General features: G+C 44.4%; 1 protein-coding gene across 2 annotated transcripts; it reads right to left on the bottom strand.

Moving 5' to 3' along the window:
- Window positions 1-76: 76 nt before the first annotated feature.
- On the bottom strand, window positions 77-26,948 carry MFSD10 (major facilitator superfamily domain containing 10). 2 transcript variants are annotated; one of them, XM_033060106.2, is made up of 13 exons: window positions 26,774-26,948; window positions 19,329-19,517; window positions 18,054-18,150; window positions 14,558-14,661; window positions 13,589-13,747; window positions 12,256-12,444; window positions 7,709-7,817; window positions 7,008-7,119; window positions 5,721-5,829; window positions 3,742-3,832; window positions 2,101-2,148; window positions 1,176-1,265; window positions 77-828 (listed from the first exon to the last, which is right to left on the bottom strand). In XM_033060106.2, the coding sequence occupies exons 1-13, from the start codon at window positions 26,798-26,800 to the stop codon at window positions 722-724; spliced, it is 1,431 nt and encodes a 476-aa protein (XP_032915997.1). In that variant the 5' UTR covers window positions 26,801-26,948; the 3' UTR covers window positions 77-721. The 2 variants fall into 2 exon arrangements, with proteins under 2 accessions (XP_032915997.1, XP_032915998.1); XM_033060107.2 differs by lacking the exon at window positions 26,774-26,948 and adding an exon at window positions 22,226-22,314.
- Between the last annotated feature and the right edge of the window lie 692 nt (window positions 26,949-27,640).

The following is a 27,640-nucleotide window of genomic DNA, read 5'->3' as shown; positions in this document are numbered from 1 at the left end:
CCCTTTTTGCCTTGGCCAGACAGGGATGTTCAGTTCAGAGGGGTGCAACAGCTGCAATGAACTGACCACAGGACTGTTCAATGTAACCGTTTATTGTAATGCAAAAAGAACAGGGCTTGGTCATCAAAAACATCACACAATATTAGAAATATAAAACATCTCTCCAAATTTAATTGTATATTAAAAACAGTCCACTTGTGCCAAAGTACCAGTGGGGTGCCAGGCAGTCTGTAGTGTGCTTCTGCTTTGTTTGACCATCACGTTTGCAGATGTGGATGCAGCATTTGCAGAGCTCTCGTACCACTTGTACAAAAACCGCATCAGCATGGCCCTGAGCGTTTGTTCTGTGCCAGCCCAGCCCTGCAGAGGCTCGGGGGGAGGAGCAGAGCCCTGCGTGCAACAGCACTTGGGAGTGGGGAGGGCTCCAGGCCTGCTGCTCTTGGGCTGTCTCTGCTTCTCAGCTGCTCTTAATGCCTTACTCAACTCTTTGGGGGGTGTGTGTGTCTGTTTTCCTTTGGTGTTTTCGTTTTTGCAAAGCTAACCCAGCTGGCTGGGAGGCCACCTTCAACATAACTGCTGTGTGTTGTTGCTGCAAATGGTCATTGTCTATCTCCTTCCAGAAGATCAAAATCTTCCTTTTCCTATTTGCTCAGCAGTCAGGTGCCAAGAGTCAGGTCTTGCAGAGGTCCTTGGAATCTGGTGATGGTTGTGTGGTTCCTTCCTACTCCTCCTTTGTCTGCTGTTTTATAGACCTGAGTAGAGCCAAGGGGACAAGGAACAAAGCTCCACAGACAGTGAAGCAAATCTCTGCCCCAGCCAGCCAGTAAACTGCAAAAGAAAGAGGATTCATCTCGTTACTGTGTTTGTCCTTGCGGATGTGTGAATGCCCTCAGAGCTGTCCTGCTCACACCGTACCTGCACAGCTGAGCAGAACTGCTCCCCCCTTGGCTGAGCCAGAGGGTGCCAGGAGCTCAGCCTGTGGCTATACTCAGGAACCAGGTCCTTGTTTCCTTGGTGTAAACATCAGCCCAACCTCGAGCTCTGAGGCTGCTTCCCCTTCCTCTGTCCCTTTACCCTAAACCGCTCAGGGGCTCTGAGCCCATGCAGGAGGTGCCTGTGCCCCTTCTGCCCCACCTGGGCTGTCTGGTGCCAAAGGAACACGAGGCCACACTCACCCGCAGCTGCCAGGATGGGTCCCAGGGCTCTGGCCAGGGCGCCCAGGCTCCTCAGGATGCCCATGACTCGTCCCTTCTGGCCGGCAGTGCCTGTGCAAGCAGAGCATGACAGTGGGTGGGGTTTGGGCACGGCTGTAGCTCTGGAGCCTCATTATTTGGGGTATTTCACACTTGTATCTTCCCCTCCCACCATTTCTCACCCAGTCCCCTCCACCAAGGCCCTCACAGGTGAGTCACTGCATGAACACCAGGGCCTGGCACAAGTGCTTGACGGGGACAGTGTGTAGTGCACGTTCCACACCTCCCAAAAACCCCAAGCCTATCCAAAACAAAAGCTTCCCATTGTACACAAGATTTTCTGAGAAGGCCCAGGTGTACAATAAACACAGAACTGTGGACAAGTTCAATAAGAGAAAAATAAAAATTACATTAATGAGCAAAGCCTTGCTCTTCCACCTCAGCAAGCACTGCAGTCCTGGCAGCCAGCTGCCCCAAAGCTGTGGCACCACAGCTACATCTGCTTTACAAGGTTACATAGTGCCAGAAGGTTTCAGAAGGTCTTTTCTGAGGAATCGGCAGGAAATTATTCACTGCTGGCAGGGATGGCCCAGACTGGTCCCTCCTCAGTGCCTTTGGGGCCTTTGCCCACTTCTCATCCTCTTCCTCACCACCAGCAATGAGGTTTCCCATCACACTGGACTGAGCTGTGTTACACAGCACAAAATTCAAGTGTGACATTGATGGGCACTGAGCAGATCATTGCTGTTAGTGCTGAGACAGGTGGGAGCCATGGGGGTGGTTCCCTGTGCCCCCCTGCAGCAGGGCTTGAGAGAGATCCCCAGCTGTTCCTGTTGATGCTTCACTCAAGGTCAGCTCTGTATAATTTGAGCCAAGTCAATACAAAGGTCACTGGTGTGATACTCACCATAGCCTGACACCACTGCTGACAAACATGGGATCACAATGGCTGCAGCTGGAAAAATCCACACAAGAGACTTCAGTGAACAGCAGAGCTCAGAACAGACAAGAACAATAGTGACAAACATGTGGCCCAAACTCGTTCCTACTGCAAAGAAATCTGCTGAGCTCTGGGCACTCCACCACCACTGAGTCACCAGGTTCAATCCAGTTCAGGGATGGGAACACCCCCTCCAAGCCAACCTGCAGGAAGAGCCCAGAGCTGTGAGAGCTCCCAGCAGATGTTTCACATTAGCATCCCTCATTGTGTGAGCCCAGGGGACAGGGATGGACAGGGCAGATCAGCCAGCTGGCAGCTTTCCCAATCACTCTGCTCTTATCAGGTGGAGCAGGGAAAGTCGTGTTCCAGACAGACAATGAGGTGGCTGTACCCAGAGTGACACTGCAGTGCACTGCAGGCAGGGAGGAGAGGCAGCTACAGGCTCTCCTGGGAAAGAAGGCAGTCACGTCCAAGAGGAAAAGGTTACAAGATTTTTTGGACACAAAAGCCAAGAATTGTTCAGCAATCACTGCCCTTGAACTGAAATAGTGGCCTTTTCTGCCAAGAAAGAAGTGCCTTAAACATATAAAGGGGAGGGGAAGGGAAGGGAAGGGAAGGGAAGGGAAGGGAAGGGAAGGGAAGGGAAGGGAAGGGAAGGGAAGGGAAGGGAAGGGAAGGGAAGGGAAGGGAAGGGAAGGGAAGGGAAGGGAAGGGAAGGGACAGCAGGAATGATCAAGGTTGCTCTAACTGCAGATGCCCCAGCTGTTGGGCAGCAGGAGGAAGAGAAGGGAAGAGAACTCCCCCAGGGGAATTTCCAGTTAGTTTAACTGGGAAGACATGGAATTGTCCGCAGAGGAAGGGGCCAGGGAAGACTCAAATATGGTTAAACATAATGAACACCCCCTCTCACTCCTCACCTGTCAAACACACAGCTGGCCCCAGACAAATAAGAGGCTCAATAGGTGCATTTTGTGGTTTACAATTTACTCCTAAACCAAGCTGTACCTTGCAAAAGAGAAGTCCACTTTTGTAATAAGTCATATATGAAGCTGCTTAACAATAGTTGGCAGCATTGGTAATATCTGAAATCTCTTTTTAGAAATCCAGTAGATGAATCTAACATCATTCATGACTGTTTCCCTGAACAACAGCTTAGGTTGGCAGAAGAGAATTTATGCCAACACTGAAAACATCTGACCCTCATCTCACTCAGAGTGTGCAGGTCTCCAGCCTAAGAAATAATGCAACACCACTCAGATACAGAGATTCCATGTCTCGCTGTTTTTCCTGAGCTGAGCTATTTAGTGAATACTTTTCTTCTAAGTCTGCTAAGAGAGGGTTAAAAAAAAAATCCTCAAGAGATCCACAGTGAGACAGGACAACAGGAGCACTGGGGATGCTTCCCAACACCACCATGACAACTTCCTGTGATACAAACTGCACCAGAGAAGAACCCAGACATCATTCCGTTCATATTTCATAAACCCAAGTGTCAACTTTCTGTTACTTGTAGTTTGAAATTAGAAGTGCATCTTTTTTAACAGTATGAATAAATACATGAAGAAAAATCATTTGTGCTTAGCTTGCAGTGCCTTTTGAACAGCTCACCGAAGGAGTACAGCAACAGTCCAGCACTCAGCATGGTCACATTTGCAGCCCATCCAATTAACAAGAACGCTGGAATCAACAGCATAATAGCCTGCAAAAGGAATGAGTCACACGGTTACATCTGAGCCCTGCTTGTTACAGCCTAACTCTAGGTGTCCTGCCAGTTCCCTTCCGGGATGGGACAGCACACGAGTTGCAAGCAGAAAGTCCTTTCTTCCCAAGCAGACATTTCAAAGTCACCTGGATGGCCCCACACACACCAGCACAATGAAGTTTTCTGTTCCCTCTCACCATCACATGATTGTTCTCCCTCTACACATCTGTCGTTTTGGGGGGATTTTATCTCTTGTACAGAATCTGGCTTTAACTCATCTCCTGAGCTGGCACAAAGGAGTGTGCAGCTCCTCTGCTTTTTCTCAGCGTTATTGGTTGATTTTATCTTTAACTTTCAGATTTATGTAGCCAAGAGGAAGAACTGGGGGAGAGTGTGCATCTAAAATTCAAACCCCAAAAATAAAAAGCCTTCTTCATCTCCTCCAAGAGCTGGATTTCCATTCCCCTGTGATGCCTCCCTCACAGAGCTCCTGCAGAAAAGACAGATCAGATCTACTTCATGAGTGATAAAGGAGGGTATTGACTGCCACTGAGTGCCTCATTTTGAAGATTCAGTAATAAATGAGGTGCTGTAACCACTGTGCTAAGAGAGGCCATGTTTGCCATATGGTGCAGATTCACAAACTGCCAGAATAACTTCAGCAAAAGAGGGAATTCCCACAAAAGAATTCCCACAAAACATCCATGCCAGAGAGTGTCCCAGAGCTGGGGATCTCTGCAGAGTGAACACGGGTGCTCATGAGGAGCCATCAGCCCACAAATGAGTGTTTGAGGTAACTGCACGTCCTAGTGCAGGGCTGGGGAAGGAGGATAAAAATGAGAGGTGCAAAGGGCAGTGCAGTGCCAGCAAACACAGCAGGCTGACAGAGCACAGGGAGAAGCTGATGTGGAGGATGAAGCAGCACAGCTGAAGTTCATCCACAGGGAAACGTGACACCAGCAGCCTGACATCAAGTTCGCCTGCCAGGGATCAGGGTGGAGATTGTTTCACCAGCAGAATTCACTTTAAGAGAAGCTGAGTCAATTCACTGGAATGCAATGGTTTGGAAATCTACCCTTCCACCACTGAAATCACACTGGCCTCAAAATAATGTAAAATACATTAATCAAGGCTCTAACAGTCAAAGCAAACCTATGCCAAGGAGCCAAGGCAGTGCTTTGTTTAGTTCCACACACAAATGTAAAGGGCACAAGACATCTACTGTCCCCACAGCTGTATAAACTGCAGGAGCTGTTCCTGCCATCCCTCCATCCCTGCACAGCAGCTGCAGTACCTCTGTGAGTACAGAGCCAAGCAAAACAAAGGAATGTACACTCCTGTCAGTGAAACCTCAGTCTGAACATTGATACATGCTTTTGTTACGTGTAATACTGATGATCACAAACCAAAGACTGGAAAAAGAATCTATTTCTCCCTGCCCAGCAGTGAAATATACCCTAGGGAAAGCCTGTCAAGCACAAAGATAGCCAGATTGAAAATAATTTCCCAGAAAGAAAGTCAGAGATCAGCCCTGAAGCAGCTTTAGTAGTTTCTGCACTACAAGACAAATCACTGAAATAAAGCATACTCTTCACAATAACTTGCAGAGATGGACAATTCCTCACTGCAATTAAATACAAAGAACACAAAGTTTTAATAGTATTGTTGCTCATATCATAAAGAAGAGCTCTAAGAGTTCCAAAGTTTAGATAAGTGCCCAACAACCAGTTTTGAGAAGTCATTTAGCTGGATAGATGAGATAGAAATTTCTTTTGATAGAATAATACAGTTACAACCTCCAATTACCCCTCACTGCACTTCGGACTGAAAATTAACATAACAGATTGGAGGGGGGAAGAAAAAGAAATAGTGATTTTTTTTTTACCCTTTTTACAGCTCTGATTTCATTTCCTGGCTTGATTCGGCGAGCATAGCCTCCCTGGATCACAGCCATTGTTATTCCAATAAAGAAAAACATCTTGCCCTGCTGCATGCTGGAAGGGAGGCAAAAACACAGATTAGGGAGTCACGCACGGAGTGTTCCGCCCTGGGCTCCACCGACCCTCCCCTGAGCAGGGGAGACAAGAAACCTTTGGGGCTCACACAGCACTGCAGAGCTCCCACAACACCAACAGCAGCTGCCTTGGCAAGCAGAGAGCAACGAGGGAAAACTCTGAGGTCTTCTTGCATGGTGGGACAATGCTGGTAAGTGCTGCAGCCACCTCTGGACTGCTGTGGGCTAGGCCAGGGTTTCTGGGCTGGCCCACAAAGACTCAACACACAAATGACCCTGTGCTGTGAACATCTGTGCCATGTGCACAGGACATGCTGGTTTCCATGTGAAAATTTGTGGATTTTGTGGATATTCTCAGCTGAAGAGCCTCACCTCCATAGCAAGGTGCCTCAGAGCCTGCATTGCTGGCACACAGCTCTGCAGCTCACTGAGGGCTGCCCTGAATGCACAGGACACACAACCAAGCTCAGTGCACTACAAAACCTCTCCTGGCCACACAGGATTAGTTAAACCACAATCTGTAATGAAAGACAGACAGGGAAAGATGAGACAACCCCCTGAGAATTACTCAAAGGGAAGGACATGCACAGGAATCGAGTTGCACGTTCACATTCCTGGCTGGAATTCTTCCTATGAGCTGGCAGGGAAAGTATTTCAAGCTGAGCTGTTGGTGGATTCTGTTCTCTTTCTTCTCTGGTGGTTGACTACAGGAAATCAGGCTCTGACATGACTGCACACAATACGGCATCCAGAATTTGCTGATGAGCAAATATCATCACACAGATATCCCCCATCCTGCACCTCTTTGAGCTTCAGGATTTGTCCTAATACGCAGAAACTCTTCTGAGCAAGAAAAGGTTTTATTATAATCAATACAACTAGCACAACTATTTTATTTCAGGAGCTTTAATTTAAAGCTGGGTTTTTATATTCCCTAGTTTTCAGAAGTTGTAGATTGAGTACTTCCTTTCATGATAAACATTGTGCCTGTACTTCATAAATTTTTCTCACAAAGCCCAAATACCACTGAACACAGGGGTGGCTTTACTGAGTGGTTTTACTAACGTCAGAAAGCCTCTCTTGAAAACACATGAAGAGACCTTACATCACGATTTTGGAAAATATCCTAGTAAAAATATACAACATTTATTGCAATACCTGCTAAAGTGGAATCTCTGATGAGTGAGAAAACTCAGTGTGTACTCCAAGCCAGAAAACAGGAAGAGGTACAAGAAGTAGGCCAGGCCCAAAATTTTGAGATTCTGAAGATCTGAAAAAACAAAAAACCCAAACAAACACCAAGGGGGTGGGAGGTGAAGAGAGAAACATGGTGGTGTTTTCCAAGCAAAGCTTGACAATAAAACCAATAGAAGAGCAGCATTTATCAACTGTATGGGGAAATGTTCTAATCTCAGATACTCATTTTAAATATCCATACAAGACATGTCACAAAACGAGGCCTACAGAGATGTACAGAATCCTACATCTCCAAGTCACAAATTGAGAAATAAAATTCCAGTCTGAAGTCCCTGGTTTGCAGATTGAATAAGCAAACTCGCATCTCCCTTGCTCATGCCTTGATCTATCTTGAAATCACTTCACTTACTGCAGCCAGTGGATGAGGAAAACACAAGTGTCAAGTCAGAAATTTTCAAATCCCTCATGTTCAAAATCTTCTTTTGGCAATAAAAGGACCAAGGTCCAGTGGAACCTCAGACTGCCTGTTTGTAAGTTATTAAAGTGGGGTTTAAATGAGTAAACAGAGTCCTGCTTCTGGAATGGTTTGAGTACAGTTTTCACTTATCAACCCCACACACAAAAAGACAGAGCATTACTGTAAAAAGCCACCTGACACTTACTCTGCTCTGAAGGGGATTCCTTTCCTCGGGTGACTGCAGAAAACTGAAATAAAGCCAAAGGACTGAGCAAGTCAACTGCTGACTGAAATCCAGATGTCACAGAAGGGACCTGATCAAAGACAGAAAGAGGTTTATTTAAAACCCTAATGTAATAACCACTGCTAGGAACTGACAGCAACCACCAAATGTGCCTCTAGACCTACACAAATCATCTGAGATGAAACAAGGCACCTGGCATTGGGATTTGAGTGGGCCCCAAGAACAACCCAGACTTTCTGAACCCAGAACTGGCGCCAGCAAATGTAACTGAAAGGTAGAGCAGTGATAGCACCTTCCACTGAAGACAAAAATTCTGCTTTGGGTTCTCACAAAGCAGAAGTGGCTCATTCTTCACAGCCTTGAAGTTGGCTTTATTTGGTTTGTCTTTTGCATCATCACTCATGTCTAAAGAACATTTATTGGGAAAATAATGGCACATCTGCCTGCAAGCTCACAGGAAGCTGAGGATTTGCTCTTGTTCTACAAATCTGAGAGCAGTATGTGCAGCACATCAAACACTGTCTGTTTTGGTACTGGTCACTATCTAAGCCAGCCAGTGACACCTCCTGGGGAAGAGAAGAAAAATATAATTTTTACAGAGATTCATTGGAGATATTTTAGAGAAATTTCCAAGGAGATTCTGTCCAGCCACAATGGGTGGCTTTTTAAAGAGGAAGATTTATTTTGTAACACTTCTGAGTCTTGTACATCTGTGTACATCTCAACCTAATTCTGCACCTAGTGGCATTTTCCTTGCAAGATTCTTACCCACAGACATTTATTCTTCCATCTTCTGCTTATTATTCCATCTATAGATAATTTAATTTTTTATTTGGCTTCTTTTTAATTCTAAAATACAGAAAAATAAAACACTAAAAGAAATAATGTCTTAATGACTAGAAATCAAATTCCCTACATTATTAGGGAAACAATTTTTTTTAGAATAGAATTTAGCCTGTCACTTTACACAACAGTCACAAGGAGAGATAAGACACTCAAGAATCCTGAATAATCACACATAATATTTCCTGCCTTCAAAGCACTGCACAGGCTTTATTTGATGAGGTTTCTTCTCTTCCCAGATAGGGAGGGAGGGAGCTATTGTCCCTTTGAGGGCAGAGATTATCAGTGGAATTTAATCTCAGTGCATGACCTGGGGACTCATTACAAGCTGGATTTAATGAAGCTGTAAACAAATCAACCTTCAATATGGTATTAATGTGAGCCCTGCCTTGTTTTGAGAGTCAGAGCTTCTGAGTACCCGACAGCAAAGTCTGGAGCCCATTAGTCTCACAACAGCAATCAGTTCAATAGACTGGGCTGGTCTGTAGCCATGAAGCTGCTGATTCACACAGAACATACTGGGATATTTACTCTCCCTCCCACTGCATTTATTGCAGACAGTAAACAGACACGCCCAAGAAGTTTGCTCACTCTGTTGAGAAGTCTAAGAGGACTTCCTGAAGCTGGCCTGTGGCAATCCCCAGTTCCTGCATGATGGGGTTTGCACTACAGCACAGAGAATCCAGGCACAAGCAACTCCCTGCAAGCATCTTTGCCAGTAATAAAAATACCTTGAGGCTGTTTTGAATTATTATCCATGACAGGATGCCAAGCAGCTTTGCACAAGGCTGATTTTAGTTTGGTTCAATTACAATGCATTGTAATTGCACATGTTTAAAATCCAAAGTGTTTTATGAAATATATATAACTATTAGATTTTTTAATGTAGGTGTGTTTGTGTGTATGCACATAATTTTTTTTCATTATTTTCTATCTTTGTTATAGAAACAGTGGTCTAGAAATTATTTCACCTACTGATCCAGAATGAAAACATTGTCCTAAAATTGGCTAAAGGTTTCACCATCCCTCAAAAAGTATACACTGCCAATTTCAGTCAATGTCAACAGCAGCATGAAGTTCAGTAGTTTAGCTTCTTCACAGGTTCAAACTCTGCAACATCTAACTCGTATTTAATTGCTATGCTTATGATTCATTATTCCACAATGGCTCAATTTTACTTCATGTTCACCCCAAAATGGCAGGCATTTTTCAGAGTCTTTGCTCATTCTGTTTTCCTCTAATGCAGAGACTCAGTAACAGGTCTGGAAGGCAGAGTCAGTCCACATCAGGAATGCAGCCTGGGCCTGCCAAGCTGCAGCCTCACCTTCCAAACCAGATGTGTTTAGTATGCACAGAGCACAGTTTTGTCTTTCCACAAGTCTGCTACTGATACTGCATAGTCCTACAAACAGCCCAGAAAAAAAGGAGTTGTAACAACCTCCCTCCAACTAGCCAGCCTTGCTCAAGGCTAGCTTAGCTAAAAACTAACTCAAAAGCTCTTAAAGGGGACAGATTCCACACAAGACCTTCCTATTCTTCCCTTCTCCCAGTCAGGTCACAGCAGGAGCTGTTTTGGCTACCATAAGGCCCAGTGTCTGACTCTCTTCACCTGATCAACTCGTGGAACAGTTGGCAAAAAGAGGAAGGAAGAGAGTAAAAGTGCTGTTCTCTTTGCAGGAAATACATCTTTGTTTCCTGTCCCACTCCATCTTTCCTTCCTACAAGTTAATTCTGAGATGAATCAATATGAAACATTCTCCTGTGAAAAGCAGACTGACAGAGAAACAAGGGTACAATGAGAACACAGTACACTTCAAGGAAACAGATGTCTGATCCCACTGGCACATCCTCCTGTCATTTATCATGATGATTTCCCCTCTTTTTACAGCTTTGTCCTTCCAACATATTCCACTCCTATACTTGTGGAAGCACCTGCTCCAGCTCAGCCCAGACAAGTTCCAGAAAGGCAGCCAACATACCTGCCTTTCCTCTGTCATCCACAGGCCAAGAAAACTGCTCACTCCCACTCAGAAAGTGGGAGGGATTACCAAAGAGGAGAGCAGAGCAGCCTAATAACTGAAATTACAAATATGCTGGAACACCTGGACCACATGCCCAGATGGAGGCTGACAGCACTCGAGCAGTGACACCAGACACAAGAAGCCCCAAGCCACCCTCTCCTGAGCAGCCACTTTTGTGTGCTTTGTGTGACTGGGACCTGGCCTTGAGCAGCACCTCACTGCAGCACCCACTGCTGTACAGGGGCAGAGCCTCAAAAGCAGCGACACAGAGCTCCTTTCCCTACCAAAATTCAGTGGTGTTGCTGACACAGACCAGCTGAGCAGAACTTTCAAGAGGATAATAAAATGGGAGGGATCTATCCAGTCATCACATGATCCTAAAAGGCACTGAAGCCATTTAATCACTCTACAGCAAAGGAGGAATTGTTTATAGAACACAGATTTGCTCTGCAGCACTTCCCTACGTCACCATGTTGCCACTTTCCCGGAGTGTGCAGCTCTAACTAAGAACAGGATTTTATCTGGAAGGGTTAGAAACAGCCAAATAGGAAAGAGGAACAGATGACACATGGAAGAGCTGTTAAAAGAAAATATCATAGCTGTAATTCTTGGGAACATAGTGTAAGCAACAGATTTCACATGGGACACAACCTGCTGGGAAACACTCAGGGAAGGTTTTGCCCTGGTATGTTCACTGCAGATAAAAGTTTCCTGAACAATTCTCTGTGTCAAATGGGTTTGGCTATCAGGAGACCAAGCATGCTCCAAAAACTGAGTGCTGCCTAGAAACCAGGGATCACAGCACAGACCCAATCCAGTGAAAGGCTCAAAGCAAGTGCAGATACCCAGGGCTGAATTCCACCTCTCCCCCTCTGCAAAGAAGACTGTTCTAAGACACTTTTAATCAGACACACCTTGGACAAAGTCCAATCACACAATATTAAATTCTAATGTTAATAAATGTCCAGCCCCACAAATCCAATCAGTCACTGAATTTTAGCACATGTAGGTATTTTCTATCTATAGAAGACAGAACAGCTCAGAAAAAAAGTAATTTGCTATTTTAGTGTTCAAAATATTCAAGTAAATACAAGGTAATAGGCAAGAAAACTTCTAACATACACTGGCTAAATGAAAGAAAATCCAATCTCTGATGCATTTACTTTTATGATTTGCTGAAATTCTTCCCCAAGGAGTCCTTGTGGTCATAGTTTAAATTTCACGGCCTCCCTCCCATGTTCACATTAGGTTTTCAGAAATTTAAAACCAACACACCAAAACCAGCAGTGAAGCAGTCATATTAACTACAAACATCTTATATTACACTGGGCTAGAGGATGGGACCATCCCTGTAAGTATTCAAGGTCAAGCTGGATGAGGTTTTGATCAGTCTGGTCTAGTGGAAGGTGTCCCTGCCTATGCCAGGGGTGTTGGAAATAACTGATCTTTAAGGTCCCTTCCAACCCAAAATATTCTATGATTCTATGATCATACAACCAGACATAATGATAATCCTAATCCCAGGAATGAGCTAAGTTTCTGAGACACTGCCTAAGCCTGTTCTTCACTGTTTCCAGTATTTCAACAATTCTAAAATCCTGTTTTTACAGAAAAAGCAGATCTTGAGACTGATCGTGCATTTACCCGTTTTTCCTTGGGAAGTGTCTCTGGAAGAAGGAGGAAGATGAAAATTAAATCAGCCACAGAAAACACAAGTGCTGATAATGCTGAACGAAGGTAGAAGACTTCTCCTTTCTCTGTCTGCATGGCAAGGTAAGCACCCATCATGGGGCCCAGGGTGAAGCCCAGGGAGAATGCAACACCAATCATGGCCTGCAGGGATAAAGTGAACACAGAGAATTTTAGACAGCAGTTTTTTCAAGTTCTGAAACTATCTGGATTAACCAGGTACAGAACCCAATCACCCCAAGGATGCAGGGAGTGAACAGCAAAGAGCAGAGTGTGAAAAGCCTGCTGTTTCCAAATACCCAATTTTGTTTTCTGTCCAGTCAGGGAAGTGGCAGGAACAGGCAGTGGCCCATCACTGTTTGGGAATAGCTTCAGTCAGATGCTGTTTGCCTCCCAGAAAGCAGAATGAACATGCCTACTTTGCTTTGGAATAGAAAAGAATACAAGCCATGTGGATGTGAGCCATGCTGCACTGACTTACTCTGAAGGCCCTAAAAATAGGCCCTGACCCATTTTATTTACTAGTGCTGTAATGCTACCTCTCTCCACAAATAAAAATGCATTTTGGCTCACCAGGATTACAATAATTTGCTTGGAAGATTCATTAGCTATCACAGTGAAATCTAAAGCCCTCCACTCCCAAGAAGCAGAGTCCTCTGTAGTGGCTTATAACAATCTGCTAAGAGAAGTCTGGGCCTCTAAGGTTTTTATAGGATAAAAGATATAACTGGTAATTCACAGGCCAAGTTCAGCCTGCAGGGTGTTTCCATCTGGGCCACTGCCTTCTGGAAGTGGATAGGGCAGCTGCTCATACTTCTCAGTCAGCCAAATGTCACATCCTTTACCCACTGAGCTCAGATCCTGAAGCCAGTGCAGTGTGCAAGGAAGTCAGGAGCACACTGTGCTGTGCTGCTGTGCTTCCACAGCTTGGGAAGGTGAGGAAAAGGGGTTGCCCTCTAACTGGCTTCCAGCTGCCAAAACTGGGCCATAAGACCTTTTGATTTCTAAGCTATTATAATCAGAGTTAAAGTTACCAGCAGGAGTAACATTTCTAACACTGAAACAAAATAGTTTTCCATCTCTAGAGCATCTGTGTTTCACTTGTAAGTGAAGGTCCTTGGCAAAAGCCCAAGAGCTCCCAGGAATATGATCTGGCACATTTTCAGAAGCAAGGTAGAATGTAAAGTCATGTTTTCACTTGATCCGTGAATATACACCTGAGGAAGACATACTGAGCATCTAAAATCAATTAAAAGTTGCTTATTAAAACGAAACATCTGTAACTCACCATGCCCTTGCTGCGTGCTTTTGGAGAGTGCAAGTCAGCAATTATAGCTGTGGAGAGGCTGACATTCCCTTTGCTTATTCCACCTATGATCCTGGAGAGAAGAAAAACGCCAAAAGTCCGAGAGGCAGCCCAGAGTGAGTATGATGCTATCAAACCCATCTGCAGAAGCAAGAAAGGGTTCTTTATAAAGCAATGCAAAGTTGGTGTAATTCCTGCTCATTTCCCAGCTAAACATCTACATTTTTTGTTTGTTTTCAATGGCTGCTCCAAACCTCAGGTAACAGACATGTCTGAATAAACTGACATTGCACTATGTCTTGAACAGCAATATAAAAGAAGTAGAAACAAATCCATACAAACTGTATATAATTCTGATATTTCTAACAAAATTAGAAAAGCAAAATTCTTTGGAAATTAAACCAATCCTGGGTACAAAACATTTTTGTACATCCCACTCCATTTGTTTCCAAATTCAAGAGAAATCTGACTTCAAAATAAGGAGAATGTTCATGTTCATAAGAAATGCATCTTGCAGTGTTGCATATTCCTAACCAACAATTCCCAGGCTCTGTGGAATGGGTCATGAAGTGATCAGTCTTCATTAATCACTTGATGAACTAAAATACATAGGAATTAAGTCCAACATTTGTCAACAGAGCATCTGAAGTCATTCTCCCATACACAGGGGAGAGGGATTTTGGAAAATTACAGAAACAGATAAGTATTTTGGTGTCTTCTGTGTGCAGTTCTGGGGCTGGAAGTTCAGTTGAAGCACTCATACTTGGAAGTGTGGCCAAATGACTTGGCAAGAAAGAGTCAACAACCAGCAGATCTAGAAAATTCAGTTCTAGAGCTGAACTGTGACTGTCACAATTCACACACAATTCAGTTTCTGTGCTAAGCACAAGACCATGGTGCCTTCCTCTGTATATTGAGATGCCATGACTAAGACCAGCATGTGACACGTACCACTGTCACCAGGATGACAGGCCTTCTGCCCCAGTGGTCTGACACAGCACCTGTGAGGGGCGAGGAGAAAAACTGCAGGAGGGAAAAGATGGAGCCAATCAGACCTAAAAAAGAAAAAAAGATAAAGGGATAGGGATCATTAGGCTAGCTGCCTTCATCCTAAATACAAAGACAGCCAAGCTGTTTGAGTCCTATCACACTGTGGGTTACAAAAACTTGAAACTCAATGTAAAACCACAGCTATGAAGAATAGCTTTGTCCCAGAAACCATGGCACTTTCAGAACACCAACCTCACATTGTTAGTTAACTGAGGCAGCAAATACAGCCAGACCAGAGTAACAGGCATAAACTGGATGACTTTCTGGTTACTTCACTGGTTAGAAAGGGTTTGAAACTCACTGCTTATTACAGAATGATGATTCTCCAATGTTTCCTTGCTGACTACATACATTTTCTGCTCTTAAAGTAGAAATAACACAGTCTTTACCAGTCACAGTTTTTTACGACTTTTTTTGATTGTTTGAACCTGATTCTGTCACACTTAATTAGTTTTTCTTTCCTTTTTATCATGGAAAGAAGGACTTAAGCACTGCTGTTAGTGAGGCACCCTAAGAGGTAGGAGTGATTCCAACAGACTCCAAGAGCCTTTTGAAATCTGCCTCCAGGTTCTGTGATCTTTAATTCCTCTTTTCTCTTGCCATTTCTAGCTTCACAGACTCATTAATTTGCACTACACTCTCAACAAGCAGGCAAAAGATGTTTTGCTGTCACAGCTTTTGCCTAAAGGAAAAACTGGGTTATATGTTTCAGATCCTTCAGCTATCAAAGCTTTAAAAGGCAGAGGAGAGAAGACCAGAAGTTCTGCTCCCATCAACTTGGAGGGAGGCAGAATATTGATACTGAACACCTTGTTGGGAAGAGCAGCTTGTGATAACTCAAAGCTCACAAAAAAATTGTGTAAAGAATCTTACAGAATTTTACACTGCCAGTTAATGACACACAGTTCCTTCATTGTGTTTCTAGCACTGTAAAAACACCCTTTCATGCCAAATACTTCCAAGCCAGCATGCAGCAAACTCAGGGCTGTTCCACAGGGAGAAAAGAGCCAGGAGCTGAGGGTGACCACAGCACTGGCAGTGCCCTCACCAGCCTGGATGTCTCACATCTGATAGGTTGGGCAGAGCAGGTGCTGCCAACAGGGACTGACAGTCCCACACAAGGCAAGGGTGATTCAACACATCCTTTCAGGGTTCCAGTCTGGACCAGCAGAAGTCAGGGGCAGAGAAAGGAGTGGAAACAACACTATGATGTAGGTTGGGAGACAAGATACCTCCAGTCTAAGTCTGAGGCTCATCCAAGAGATGGGGACAGAGACAGCCCTGGAGACATAGCCTGAAATAGAGCTCCTCAATCACTGGGCAGAAAATGTGTGGGTGATGACTGGTCACAGCAACTAAGTATTGGTGCCCTCAGGGCCCTGACATGGGCAGAGAAGTTACAGACTTGAAGAGCTTGCAGTCTAATCAAAAATGAAAAGTATGGCTGGTACTGGAAGAAACAACAAGATGATCTTGCAAACGCCTTCCCAATCCTATGCTCCTTGTGGCAGACAAGGGCAGTGAAGGAATACAGGCTGCAGGAAGGCTGCAGCAGCCTCTGCTTAACATCACAGCCATAATGAAACTTTCCACACAGCACTCCCAGGAGTACAGGACAAGGCAGGTAAAAGGAAAAGCAACAAGTTGGACTTGATTGGGAGCTGCCACCCCTTGTCTAAACAATCTGAGACGGTGAGAAGTTGAAAGGAGGAAGCTTATGGTCAAGGCTAAGAGAAAAGCAGCTTCTGAGGGATTAAAGAAAACTGTTTCCTAGCACTCAAAGCCAGTAATTTGACTAAAAAATTAACAGAGAAAGAAAAACATGCCTGCAAGGACATGGTGGGAAAGAAGAAAATGGCTTATAAACTTCCTAATGTCTGTTATAACCAATTAAACTACTTTAAATAGTAACAATACATTCACACATATTCTAATTAAGTTTTGTGTTTCATTTAGTTTATTTTAAAAGCCTTTCATTTATATTGAGGGAGGCCTCAGCTCACTAAAGAGGGGGTAGAGAGGGTCTAACTAAAATTAACCCAGACACCTTTATATCTTCATACTCTGCAATCAATTTTGTCACAACTGTGTAGATGGCAAGAAGCCAGAAGAGTCTCTGATGTGTAACACGACATATTTCCCTCACTGCTCCTGCTGGAGCTCATCCACACCAGTGTCCTAGTGACAGAAAATGCTTATGGGTCCTGCAAGCCAGCAGCTCTGCTGCTTTTAATAAGACTAATGGGATTTAGAAGCAGTGCTGCACTATGCCTGCCCAAGCGGCAAGCAAAGCTGGAACTCACAAGTTTCTATTTCCAGCGCTCCCTACTGATTGATCTCTGATCATGTGCAGATCAATTGTGAAGGGAGAGTAATTTCTGTGACTGCCAGGGCCCAGCACAGCAGGCTCCTGACCCTCAGCTGGCAGTCTGACAACAAGGAACAGCAGGCCTGCATTTCTGTAGCAATCTGTAGAACAAATGGAGTAAGATCATAGCATAATTCAGGTTAAAAAGGAGCTCTGGAGGTCACTTACTCCAACCACCTGCTCATAGGGTCAGCTGTGAGGTCAGAGCAGATTGTTCAGGCCTTACCCAATCAGGGTTTGACAATCTCTGAGGATGGACACTGCTCTGGGCAGCCTGTTCCATTGACCCTCCTCAGTGGAAAAAAATATTCCTCCCTATTTCCCATCTGAACCTCCCCTGCTGTTACTTGCAACTATTTCCTCTCCTTCTCCCACACACCTCAGTGAAGATCCTAGCTCTCCATAACCTCCCACAGGTGTTGGAAAGCTGCCATTCACTGCAGCCCAGCCAAGGGCCCCAGATTCTCCATCTTCAGAGCCCTTCACTGAACTCACCAGTGTATGGACACCCTTCCTTGTACTGGGGCCCAAAACTGAATGTAACAATTCAGATATGGTTTATCAGGTGCTGAGTAGAGGAAGATGATCACTTCCCTTAATCCTCTGATGCTGTTCACACATCCCAGGAGCTGTTGGCACCTTTGCTGCCAGGGCTGGCTCATGCTCAGCTTGCTGCTCACCAGGACCCCCAGGGCCACCAGTGAGTGTCTAGTCTGTACCATTGCAAGGACTACTCTTTCCACAGGTAAGACTTAAAATTTGTCCTTACTGAATTTCACAAGGTTCCTGTTGCCCCATTCTTCCTGCCTGTCTAGGTGTCTCCAAATGAGAGACAGGGCTGTCCAACTCTTCATTGCTGTCAGTGTGGTAAAAACAAAATCATTTACAGTCTACTCGAAGAGACGTCTAGAACTTAAAATAGGCAAGCATGCTTTTTGTATTTCTTGTCATTCTTCACATCAACATTCTAATGTTCTTTTGAAAGAACATAGTTTATTGGCTGTTAGCTTGTTTGCTCAGTTTCCCTACCTCCAAACAAGACACTGTTGTATTTCCGCTCTGGAGGTATCCCAGCCATCACTGCAAACCAGTCTACCCCACGTTGCAATGACAAATAGAATCCATCCTGAAAAACAGATAACAGGGAAACAGAAGCAGAAAGACAGTTTTATTTTCAAAGACAGCATCAGAGCTTAGTGAACTAGAGACAATATTAGATGATTCTTTCCCTCCTCCTCCCCATGAGGGAAAATTTCCTCAGTGATCAAAGGCCAAAAATAGCTTAAATTGTGAATGTTAACAGACAGCAGATAGTGTGTGTTTGGGTGGGGGAATGTCTGAACTTGAACTTTTTCAAGCCTTCAGGCCCCTTACTTGCTAAATCCTGAATTAAACAGGCAAGCCCTGAATCTTTCAATTAAAAAGGCAACATGAGACACACTCTGTGCTGCTGCACATAGACTGTTTAGCCTTGGAGAACCAGAAGCTTGCAGATGCAGAAGGAAAAGGTGATGCAAAAAAAGAATGATTCCCAAAAAGAGAAGGTAGACTTGAAAAGAAGACAGTCTGGAAAAGAAGGTAGAGATCTTGGCTATTGGAAATACACTGGAAGTGGGGGAAGACTGTGGAGATTAGAGCCCATGGTTTGGGTTAGAGATATGGTTGCAAGAAGGACAAAGCCTACAGCTGCAGCTGGAGTGGGGTTAGAAGGGCTGAGAGACAGAGGTGTGGGCTGCAAAAACAATTCTCCCACAACAACATGTTCATCTTGACCAGTAATGCCATTAACACCTGAGAAGGGTAACAATGAGCACCTGCACAGCCAGGATCCAACAGGACATTCTGCTCTGTTCCTGGAGCAGCAGTCAGCTCCCTGCTAGGAATGGAAGTGGAGATGGAACTCCACACTGGGGGAGGGAGCAAGTGACCTTGTGAAATACTCAGGTGGGGTAAAAGCTCTCATCTCTTCGGTTCTTCAATAAACCCCAGCATGCAGATCCATTATGAATTGCCTTGCCAGTGACATCAGTGCAGAACACAAAAGCACTGGTAACCACAAGGACTAGTCCCTAAGAAATACTTGACTTTTTATCAAAACAAATCTCTCATTTTAATGAAAAAAACAAGGGTGAAGAGAGTTTTATGCAAGTTGACAAATAAATTCAGTCCATGAACCATTTATATGTGCTGGGTAATTATTAATCTTCCTACAGCTGTTTGGTTTGCCCCAAGGCAGGTGATTTTCCTTCCATTCCTCCCTCAAGATCCTAGCACTTTCTGTGGGCTTACTTTCTTGCTACTTACCTCAGTCTGGCTGTAATAATCAAGGATGGAAGGGAAGAGTGGCAAGATGAGAGCAAATCCCAACAAGTCGATGAAGAGTGCCAGGAAGACAATTGTAATAACACGATTATAGTTCTGCTCCTGCTTGTCATTGCTGGAGCTGCTGCTGGTTCCTCTCTCTTGCAGGGCCATGGTCCCAGCGCTCTGCTTCTAAAAAAAAAAATTACATTTATATCCAGTCAACAGGAAGCTTTTTGCAGGCTTTTCAGAACAGTATCTTGCTGATTCATTCCTACTTTCTAGAGACTTCACAAAATAAGTTCTGGCTATATTAAGTTACCTGGGAACAAAAGCCTCAACTCTCTAGTCCTAGTTATTAGCATAGCACCAAATTTTCTCCCATCAAGAACAGGTTACAAAGGCAATAAAACAACAAATCCTATTAGAGGAGCACCTCAAACAGAACAGCACTAAGGAGCATTTGAAGTTTGCCAACACGTGAGGGATACTAATACAACTTTCCTACATGTTTTCAACTCAGCATTACTGTAAAATAGGTTTGAAAGGGCACTAAAATCCAAATATTCACATCCAAGTAAGAATTTATTTATGCCTTCAGTGTTTATTAAAAATGACCAAAACAACAATAATTAAAAAGAAGAAAGAGACAGATTTCCTAACTATTGCAGGAATGCTGTCTTTAAGACAAACTCCAGACAGCAATACAAGAAATAACAGTAAGAAATTTTTAAACTTCATCTTTTATTTCTTTCTCTAGGTGACAGCTACTGAGCTGGAGCACCAAATGATTAAGGCAGCATTTTTATTTTGTCTGAAATACCAGAACTATCAACTCTCCTTGATAATACTCCAAAACTACCTTAAAGCTCTAAACAAGGATGCAGGCCACATACAGTTCAGTCTTTCACAAATAAAGGAGTTGGTCTCAATCCCAAAAGTAAATTCATTTTCAACAAAAATCAAAATCAAGGAGTAATATATAAACTATGGTATTGCAAACTTCAGAATTATAAAACATACACAGTGTCTCAGTCATAAAAGAATCAAATTTACAGTTCCTTCTACTGGAAAAGTCCCTGAAAGTTTGTTGCACTGAAAGAGTAAAAAAGGAGACAGAATTTCATCCAAAGCCAATTAATACAAAAACATTCATTGACTTTGATGAGTCAGCACTGGAAACAGTGAGCAATTCTTAGCAGATGTACCACATTATATACACAAGGCACTTGTGCATAGAAAGTGATACCACACTAATTGAAGACTGTAACACTTTGTCATGCTTCGCAATAAATATTATTGTGACATTTCCTTACCTGTAAAGTCAGTTTATTAGCACTGAAGCATTATGAAAGCTCAGTTGCCATGAGGTAAATAACCATGGAATGGGAACCACCTGCAATCCATTTACTAAACTCTTGGCATAATGCTCTTAACCATATTGACCTGATTTAGCAGATTTATGTTCAAGATCCTTTTATTTCAAATGGCAGATTATCACTGCTACAAATATTCAGCGTTATTTGCTTACCCAAATGATAAAAGAGCACATGGAGTCAAAATAACCATTTCTCTGGCCCTAAGTCTATCCAGCCAACAGCTGAGGGATGGGTTCACTGAGGCAGACTATCTTGTTTTTCCTCACAATTTATTTAGTCACCCACTGAAATGTATGACCAAGCTGAACTTTATTCTGGGGTTATTTACATCGTTCACACCTTTCCCTCAGGAACATTTCTGCCGGTGTGCAGCTCGAACCCATGGATGCTTGCGCTGACCTTTCACTGTGCTCCAGCTTTGGCTGCGTGGTTGCAATTTCCCTTACGCAATATCCCAAGGTACTGCATGTTTCTGCCTTTGTGCTCCATCGGTTTTGTTGTTTAAACCTCTCCACAAATTTTTGCTAGGCAGGAAACCACAAAACATTTTACAGGCCCTGGGCATCCTGACAGCAAAAACAGCACCCTTCACCTCCAGGGCAACACCTCGTCGTTGAGGGGCGCAGGTTCAGGGAGGGCTCTCACTCTGGGCAAGTTGTTGCTGCTCAGGGCTCTCGCTCTGGGGGAGCCGATCCTGCTCAGGGCTCTCACTGTGGGGGAGCCGATCCTGCTCAGGGCTCTCACTGTGGGGGAGTTGTTCCAGCTCAGGGCTCTCGCTCTGAGGGAGCCGTTCCTGCTCAGGGCTCTCACTGTGGGGGAGTTGTTCCAGCTCAGGGCTCTCACTGTGGGGGAGTTGTTCCTGCTCAGGGCTCTCGCTCTGAGGGAGCCGTTCCTGCTCCGGGCTCTCGCTCTGGGGGAGCCGATCCTGCTCAGGGCTCTCGCTTTGGGGGAGCCGATCCTGCTCAGGGCTCTCGCTCTGGAGGAGCCGCTCCTGCTCAGGGCTCTCACTTTGGGGGAGTTGTTCTGCTCACACGTGAGTCCCTCACACTCGCTGCCCTGCCCACTCTCCCCAGCCCTTCCCGCTGCATTCTCTGCCTGTTCTCGTCGCTTCTGTCCCCGTCCTCCGTGCGCAGGGCCGGGGCTTCATGCTGTGGCTCCAGGCAGGGATCAGCACCAAAGCTGCCCCTGCCCTAACGCACGAACTGAGATTTATCAGCCAGCAGCCAGAATTCCATCCTTCTGGGGTTTTCTCACCTCACCTTATCCCCATATAAAATTTCCCGGGCCCGGCTATGCTGGGAGGGCTCCCAGCCTCCCTCCCCCCCACAGCCCAGCTCGGGTCAGGGCGGGCGCTCGGCGGGCACGGAGACAAGCGGCAGCTCGGCAGGGCAGGGCAGGGGCGGCCCGGCAGGGACGAGGCGCAGGACGCGGGGTCCGTCCCACCAGGGGCACCCGCACGGGCCGGGGGAGCCGCGCCCGGCCCTGCCCCGCCGCCCATCCACTCCCGCCCCGGGCACCTACCGCTGCTCCGGGCTGTGCCGGCGGCCCCCGCTTGCCAAGAGCCTCCCCGGGGATGCTGCGGGCGGCGGCTCCTCCCCGGCTCTCCGCGGCGCCCCGGCCGCCTTCCTGTTCCGGCGGGGATGGAGCCGCTCCCGGCGCCGCCGAGGACGGAGCCGGCCCGCCCGAGCGGCGCTCGGAGCCCGCACCCCGCAGCGCCCGGCCTCGGGAAGGAGCCGCGCACCTCGCACCGCTGCCCTTCCTTCGCCCGTAAAGACACGTCTTGGAACACCCGTGCCCAGGGGAGAGCGATCTTTGGTTTGTTGCTACAGCAGCAGTTAGCTGCGGCTTTGATAAGGGCTATCTGACAAAGAGAAAAAGGTAGTTACAAAAGATGTAACTCCGTTCCCAAACCAAACTTCTAACTCAACACTAAGTTTTTTAGCCCGGAGAACATAAATAGCTGCGGTAGTGTAAGCGCCACCGAGCACTGTTCCCTTATCCAGGCGTGTCTGGTGTCCAACTGCCTAATTAAAATGGGAGGATGTGGTTACAAGTGGACGTATGCAGATCTATCACCACAATCGTAAATAGGTAAGAATCTGCCAGCAAATCGTATAAAGCAAATTAATATAGGTATTAAAAAGACTTCTGATTCTCTCAAAGGCAATGCAGCTTGGGGTGGATATAGTTATCTGCACTTGGACACAGACGTACTCAATGACATCTCTCATGGATTGCCAGCTGATGAGACTTGGAGGAGCTTATGTAAGCATAACATCAGGATTAACATGCCAGTTAGATCAAATAGCTATCTAACTGGCTAACTCAAATAGTGAGCTGCTAATCTCTGAGAATTTTATGAACTTGGTTTGGTGTGAGAAATACTGTAGATCCAGTACACAGTCTGAAATCTGTATGATTGCCCATTCCAAGGCAACTTTTTTAGGTGCTCTGGAGTAAGTATGAATAGTTATTTAATATCTGGAAAAAAATATGTGTATGTATGTATATATTAATAGATGTATTCTTCTGGCTGTTTATCACTGTATATAATTGATCAGGCACATCTGAATTCAGATACATTTTTTAAAAATCCATTGAGACCGAAAAAAACCCAGCTCTTCCTATTGTTAAATCTACTGGCCTAAAGTTTTTGCAGATCACTGAGCCCAGTTGTGTTACTGCAGTCAACCATGTCATACAATCCTGCATGTAAACACATTACACTGTTTCTAGGACTAGTACCCCCTCCTTTCCAGCCTAAAATCTTGCACATCTGACAAATAATTTTAATTTAGTTTCTAGACTACATTTATTAACACTGACCTTTTTCTTATATCAGTCTTGTTTTTTACTGAAGTAATGCCTCATTTACTCTGGCTTTTACTTCTCTGCTCTGTTGCTAAAAAGCAGTGTTAGCCCTAATGTCAATATTTTAAAGGATTTAACACCATACAGCATCTTCATCACTTTTTAGACTCATGAAACATTTTAGTTTTTCACTCTACACCTAATTTATCAAAGGAAAAAAGAAACCAACCCCAACCTTCCCGCAAAACAAACCCTTAAAAAAAACCAGTCTTTTAAGTAAGCAAGACTGCATAGCCAATATATTTAGGACTGAAATATACCTGATAGCTTAGCAGACACACCTGGAAGACCACAAGGAGCACATTCCTAGAATGCTTTTGACCCCCTGAATATGTAACATCTCACAGAGTGATGATAAAGCTGATAAAGCTGCCAAATGTTCAGTCAGAGCTTCTGTTTGACTTTCCAAATGCCTAAAAGACCCATGAAGAGGAAAGAAGTCCCACCAGTTCCTGTGGCTGACACCAGCCTCAGCCCAGCAGCCAAGGTGCCCCTGTGGAGCTCAGGAGCAGCCTCAGTGCCTGCACTCAGCAGAGAGCTGGTGCTCAGAGGGGAAGCCTTACACAGAGCAGGGACACACCATAGTAGCTGGTAATTTCTGCAAGGCACAACTGAGAATATCAAACTGCTTACCAGCTTCCAGCTGACACAGGCTCCTGAGGAACCTTTTCACGCTGTCATAAAGAAGGTAATTTATGCAGTTTCTAGCTGAACAGTTTTGTTCTCACCCTATTCTTTACAATATTCATATTCAAGGTAGCTGTTCTCTGGGACAGCTGATGTTGACAGATAAGCTATCTGAAACTAAAGGCAAAATGGTAATTTTCCTTTTCTGTGTGTGATGACTTGATTCTAGATACAGAATAGTTTCTTTTTTTGGCTAATTAAATACAAATCTACAATTGATAACAAATGTGTCAAAAGGCCTGTTATGACAAATCCTGGAGACACAAGACAGTGTCTGGTAAGTGTGATGCTGTTCAGGAAGCTCTGTGAGAAAGGCTCTGCCAGCACTCAAGCATGTTCAAGCCCTTTGCAGTCCCAATGACCAGACCTTCCCATTACATCAGAGCAGCAACACTGCCCAGCTACTGGGTACTGAGCAATGCAAAACTGTCAGTCCAGACTGACTATTAAGCTGAGGCAGGACTACATAGTCTTGCTTTCCTATCCATGTAAAATACTGTGTGTTAAGCATCACAGTTAGTCTCAGATTTGCAATATTAGATCTGACTTTACACATTGACAATATAATTTGTAAAAGCGCATACAGTGGTTCTCATTGAACAAGATTTCAAACAGAACTACTTTCAGTCTGACATTCCAAAACAGTTGAGGAAGTCTATCAGCTGAGGTTTCCTCATCCTTCATTTTTGTTCATCAGCATCACGAGATATTCCTGTTCATTCTCTTGTCCCAGAAAATGTCCTGTCCCAGAAACACTATCATTGTGTCTCTTCCCTCTTTCTTTACCTCCCTTACTGAGGAATAAAAAGCAAGTGGCATAAAAAAATCAAGATCAAAGTGCCTCTGTCAAGCTCCCTGTGATTGTAATACCCTGCTGGACAAAACCTCTGAAGCTACTGCTAAAGTCAGAGAAATAAATAATAATACTTTTCAAGAGTTTATTTGTGCTGTATAGACTGTGACTAAACTCCAAACTGAAAGTACTGATTTATAGCATAAAATAGGAAGTTAGCTCCTTCCTCATTACTTCACTCTCAAGTTCTTGACTTACAAAGATTTTGTTTTAAAGAAAAAAAAAATCATACTTTGCCAAATGGAAATAAAACAGGAGATATACTAATCTTCTGAGATTCCTTTGAGGTTTCAGAGGATAACTTTTCCAAAATCAGCAAAAGCTAACTGAAAATGAATTTATTTTTTAGAAGTGTGAATGGATTTCCAACATAGGAATCTCACTAATTTTTGCATGACACAAGTATTTTGCCCACATGCACTTAGCATCTGGCCTCTTAACACTTAATACAAGTGCTTTTGCAAACCGAAAAAAGCTGATAATGATCACGTATCACTTGCATTATTAATCACACTGACGGCTATTAAAAGCTTTTTTCCTTCAATAAAGTGCTCTTCTCTTTTAAGAAACAAGACCTGCCTAACAATGACAGTTTTGTCATTACAGACTAAATGTAAAGGCTGTGTTTCAACTCACCCCTTCCTAGCTTTAGCCCTGCTTCCATTACAAGTTTAATTTGAAAAAAACCTCAAACCAACCAACCAACAACAAAAAAACCCAGCCAAAACACCCCACATCCCAAAAAAACCCCAAAAAGCAAACACCAAACCAAAAATGCTAGAAAACAGAACTAAGAAAACATTCTGAGCCAGTCCAAAAGAACCAAGCCTAACTGTTAAATCAGATCAATGGACAGGGTGTCAGTAAGTTTTTCTTCATGAACAGCAGGTAGAGCATTACAATGTCTCAGTTACCCATTGGCCAAACCAGATCAGATCTAGGAACAGCATTTAAAAATGGAGGGAGCTTTGGGGATTTGTTTTTGTAAAGAACCATGGCCATTAGTTCATTCTGAATCCGCCTCTTACTTTATAGTTTGTCTTTCAGATTTAAATTGAAATGTTAAGATAAAAGAGAATTTTTCTAATAGTTTTCCATGGAAACATTTTGTTCAACACATAACAACTATCACTAAATTTACCAAATAGTAAGCGAATACCTGAGCAGTGAACCTAGTTCAGAGTAGCACCCATCAGTAACTGGGATGGTCTTTGTCCCATTGCAACATTTCTTTGCTAATACAGTATAAAAAGAAAGCTTTAGAAGTATTTATCAGCTCTGTTTAAAGAGCAGATGTTTTTCAAAGTCATGCTGGGCAGTTATCAGTGATTAGACATACATTATAAATTAAGTGGATTAAAGTTCAGGATATCACTGTTCCCTTAAGTCAGACAGTTTTGAACACACTGAGGAACTCTAATTAATCACCCTAGATTATTAAGAACTTCAGAGCTGTGCTCAATTCAGAACTTACTGAAAAGATGAATGGATGTACAGTTTCAACAAAGGACTTCTACTTAAGAGTTGATTCCATTACTGAGTACACGATTTAGCATGTCCTAATGCTGCAGACTGATTAAAATGCTACTGTTTATACCACCATTATGAGAGCTGCCTGCAACTATTCAACATTAAAAAAAGATCATAGAATGTCCTACCAGGACCATCTCCAAGAGCCATACCATGTGCCCAAGAGTTTCTTGAACTCTGTCAGGGGAACTCTTGCTGCTGTGACCACTTTCCCAGGGAGATGTTTCAGATGAACCTTTTCCTAATATCCAAACCAAACTACTCCTGACACAACTTCAGGCCATTCCCCAAATCCTGTCACTGTCACCACAGAGAACAGATCAGTGTCTGCCCTTCCCCTTCCCCTCATGAGGAAGTTGTAACTGCAGTGGGATCTCTCTTTGTTCTCTTCTTCTCCAGGCTGAACAGACCAAGTGACCTCAGCCATTCCTCACACGATTTCCCCTCAAGGCCCTTCACCACCTTTGTTGCCCTCCTTTGGGCACTCTCTTGTAGCTTTTACATCCTGCACTAGAGGTGAGGACAATCCCTCCCTTGCCTGGCTGTCCCTGATGTCCCCAGGACAGGGATGTCCCTCCTGGCTGTCAGGGCACTGCTGGCTCATGTTCAACTTGCCCCTGTCCAGGACTCCCAGGTCCCTTTCCTGGCACTGCTCTCTCATTCCCCAGTCTGTCTGTACATCCAGGGCTGCCCCATCCCAGGTGCAGAATCCAGCACTTGCCCTTGTGGAAATTCCCATGATTGGTGAATGTCAGAATCTCTCTGCAGGGCTTGTCTGCCTGTGAGGGAGTCAGCAGCTCCTCCCAATTCAGTGTCTTCAGCAAAACTACTCAGTGTAGCTTCGAGTCCCATGTCCAAGTCGTTGATGAAGCTGTTGAAGAGAACTGGCCCTGAAATGGAACCTCACTAGTGACATGTCACCAGCCTGAAGTAACAGGTGTCTGACGTAGAATTTTTATGTGTGTGTGTAATTCAAGTTAGGTGTGTGTGATCAG

This window comes from Catharus ustulatus, chromosome 5 (genome assembly GCF_009819885.2).
Source record: "Catharus ustulatus isolate bCatUst1 chromosome 5, bCatUst1.pri.v2, whole genome shotgun sequence".
Classification (NCBI taxonomy): domain Eukaryota; kingdom Metazoa; phylum Chordata; class Aves; order Passeriformes; family Turdidae; genus Catharus; species Catharus ustulatus.
Note: the sequence above shows the minus strand (reverse complement) of the source record. Positions and strands in the feature narration are given on the sequence as shown.

Bases quoted from the DNA above. Each gene is read 5' to 3' on its own strand.
- MFSD10 (XM_033060106.2), bottom strand. From the start codon at position 26,800: ATGGTATGGCTCTTGGAGATGGTCCTG. The intron at 14,662-18,053 runs GTAGGGAAACTG...TTTCTTTTTTAG, and splicing joins CAACAGTGTCTTGTTTGGAG to GTCTGATTGGCTCCATCTTT. The intron at 7,120-7,708 runs GTAAGTGTCAGG...TTGTTTTTTCAG, and splicing joins GGAATCCCCTTCAGAGCAGA to ATCTTCAGAATCTCAAAATT.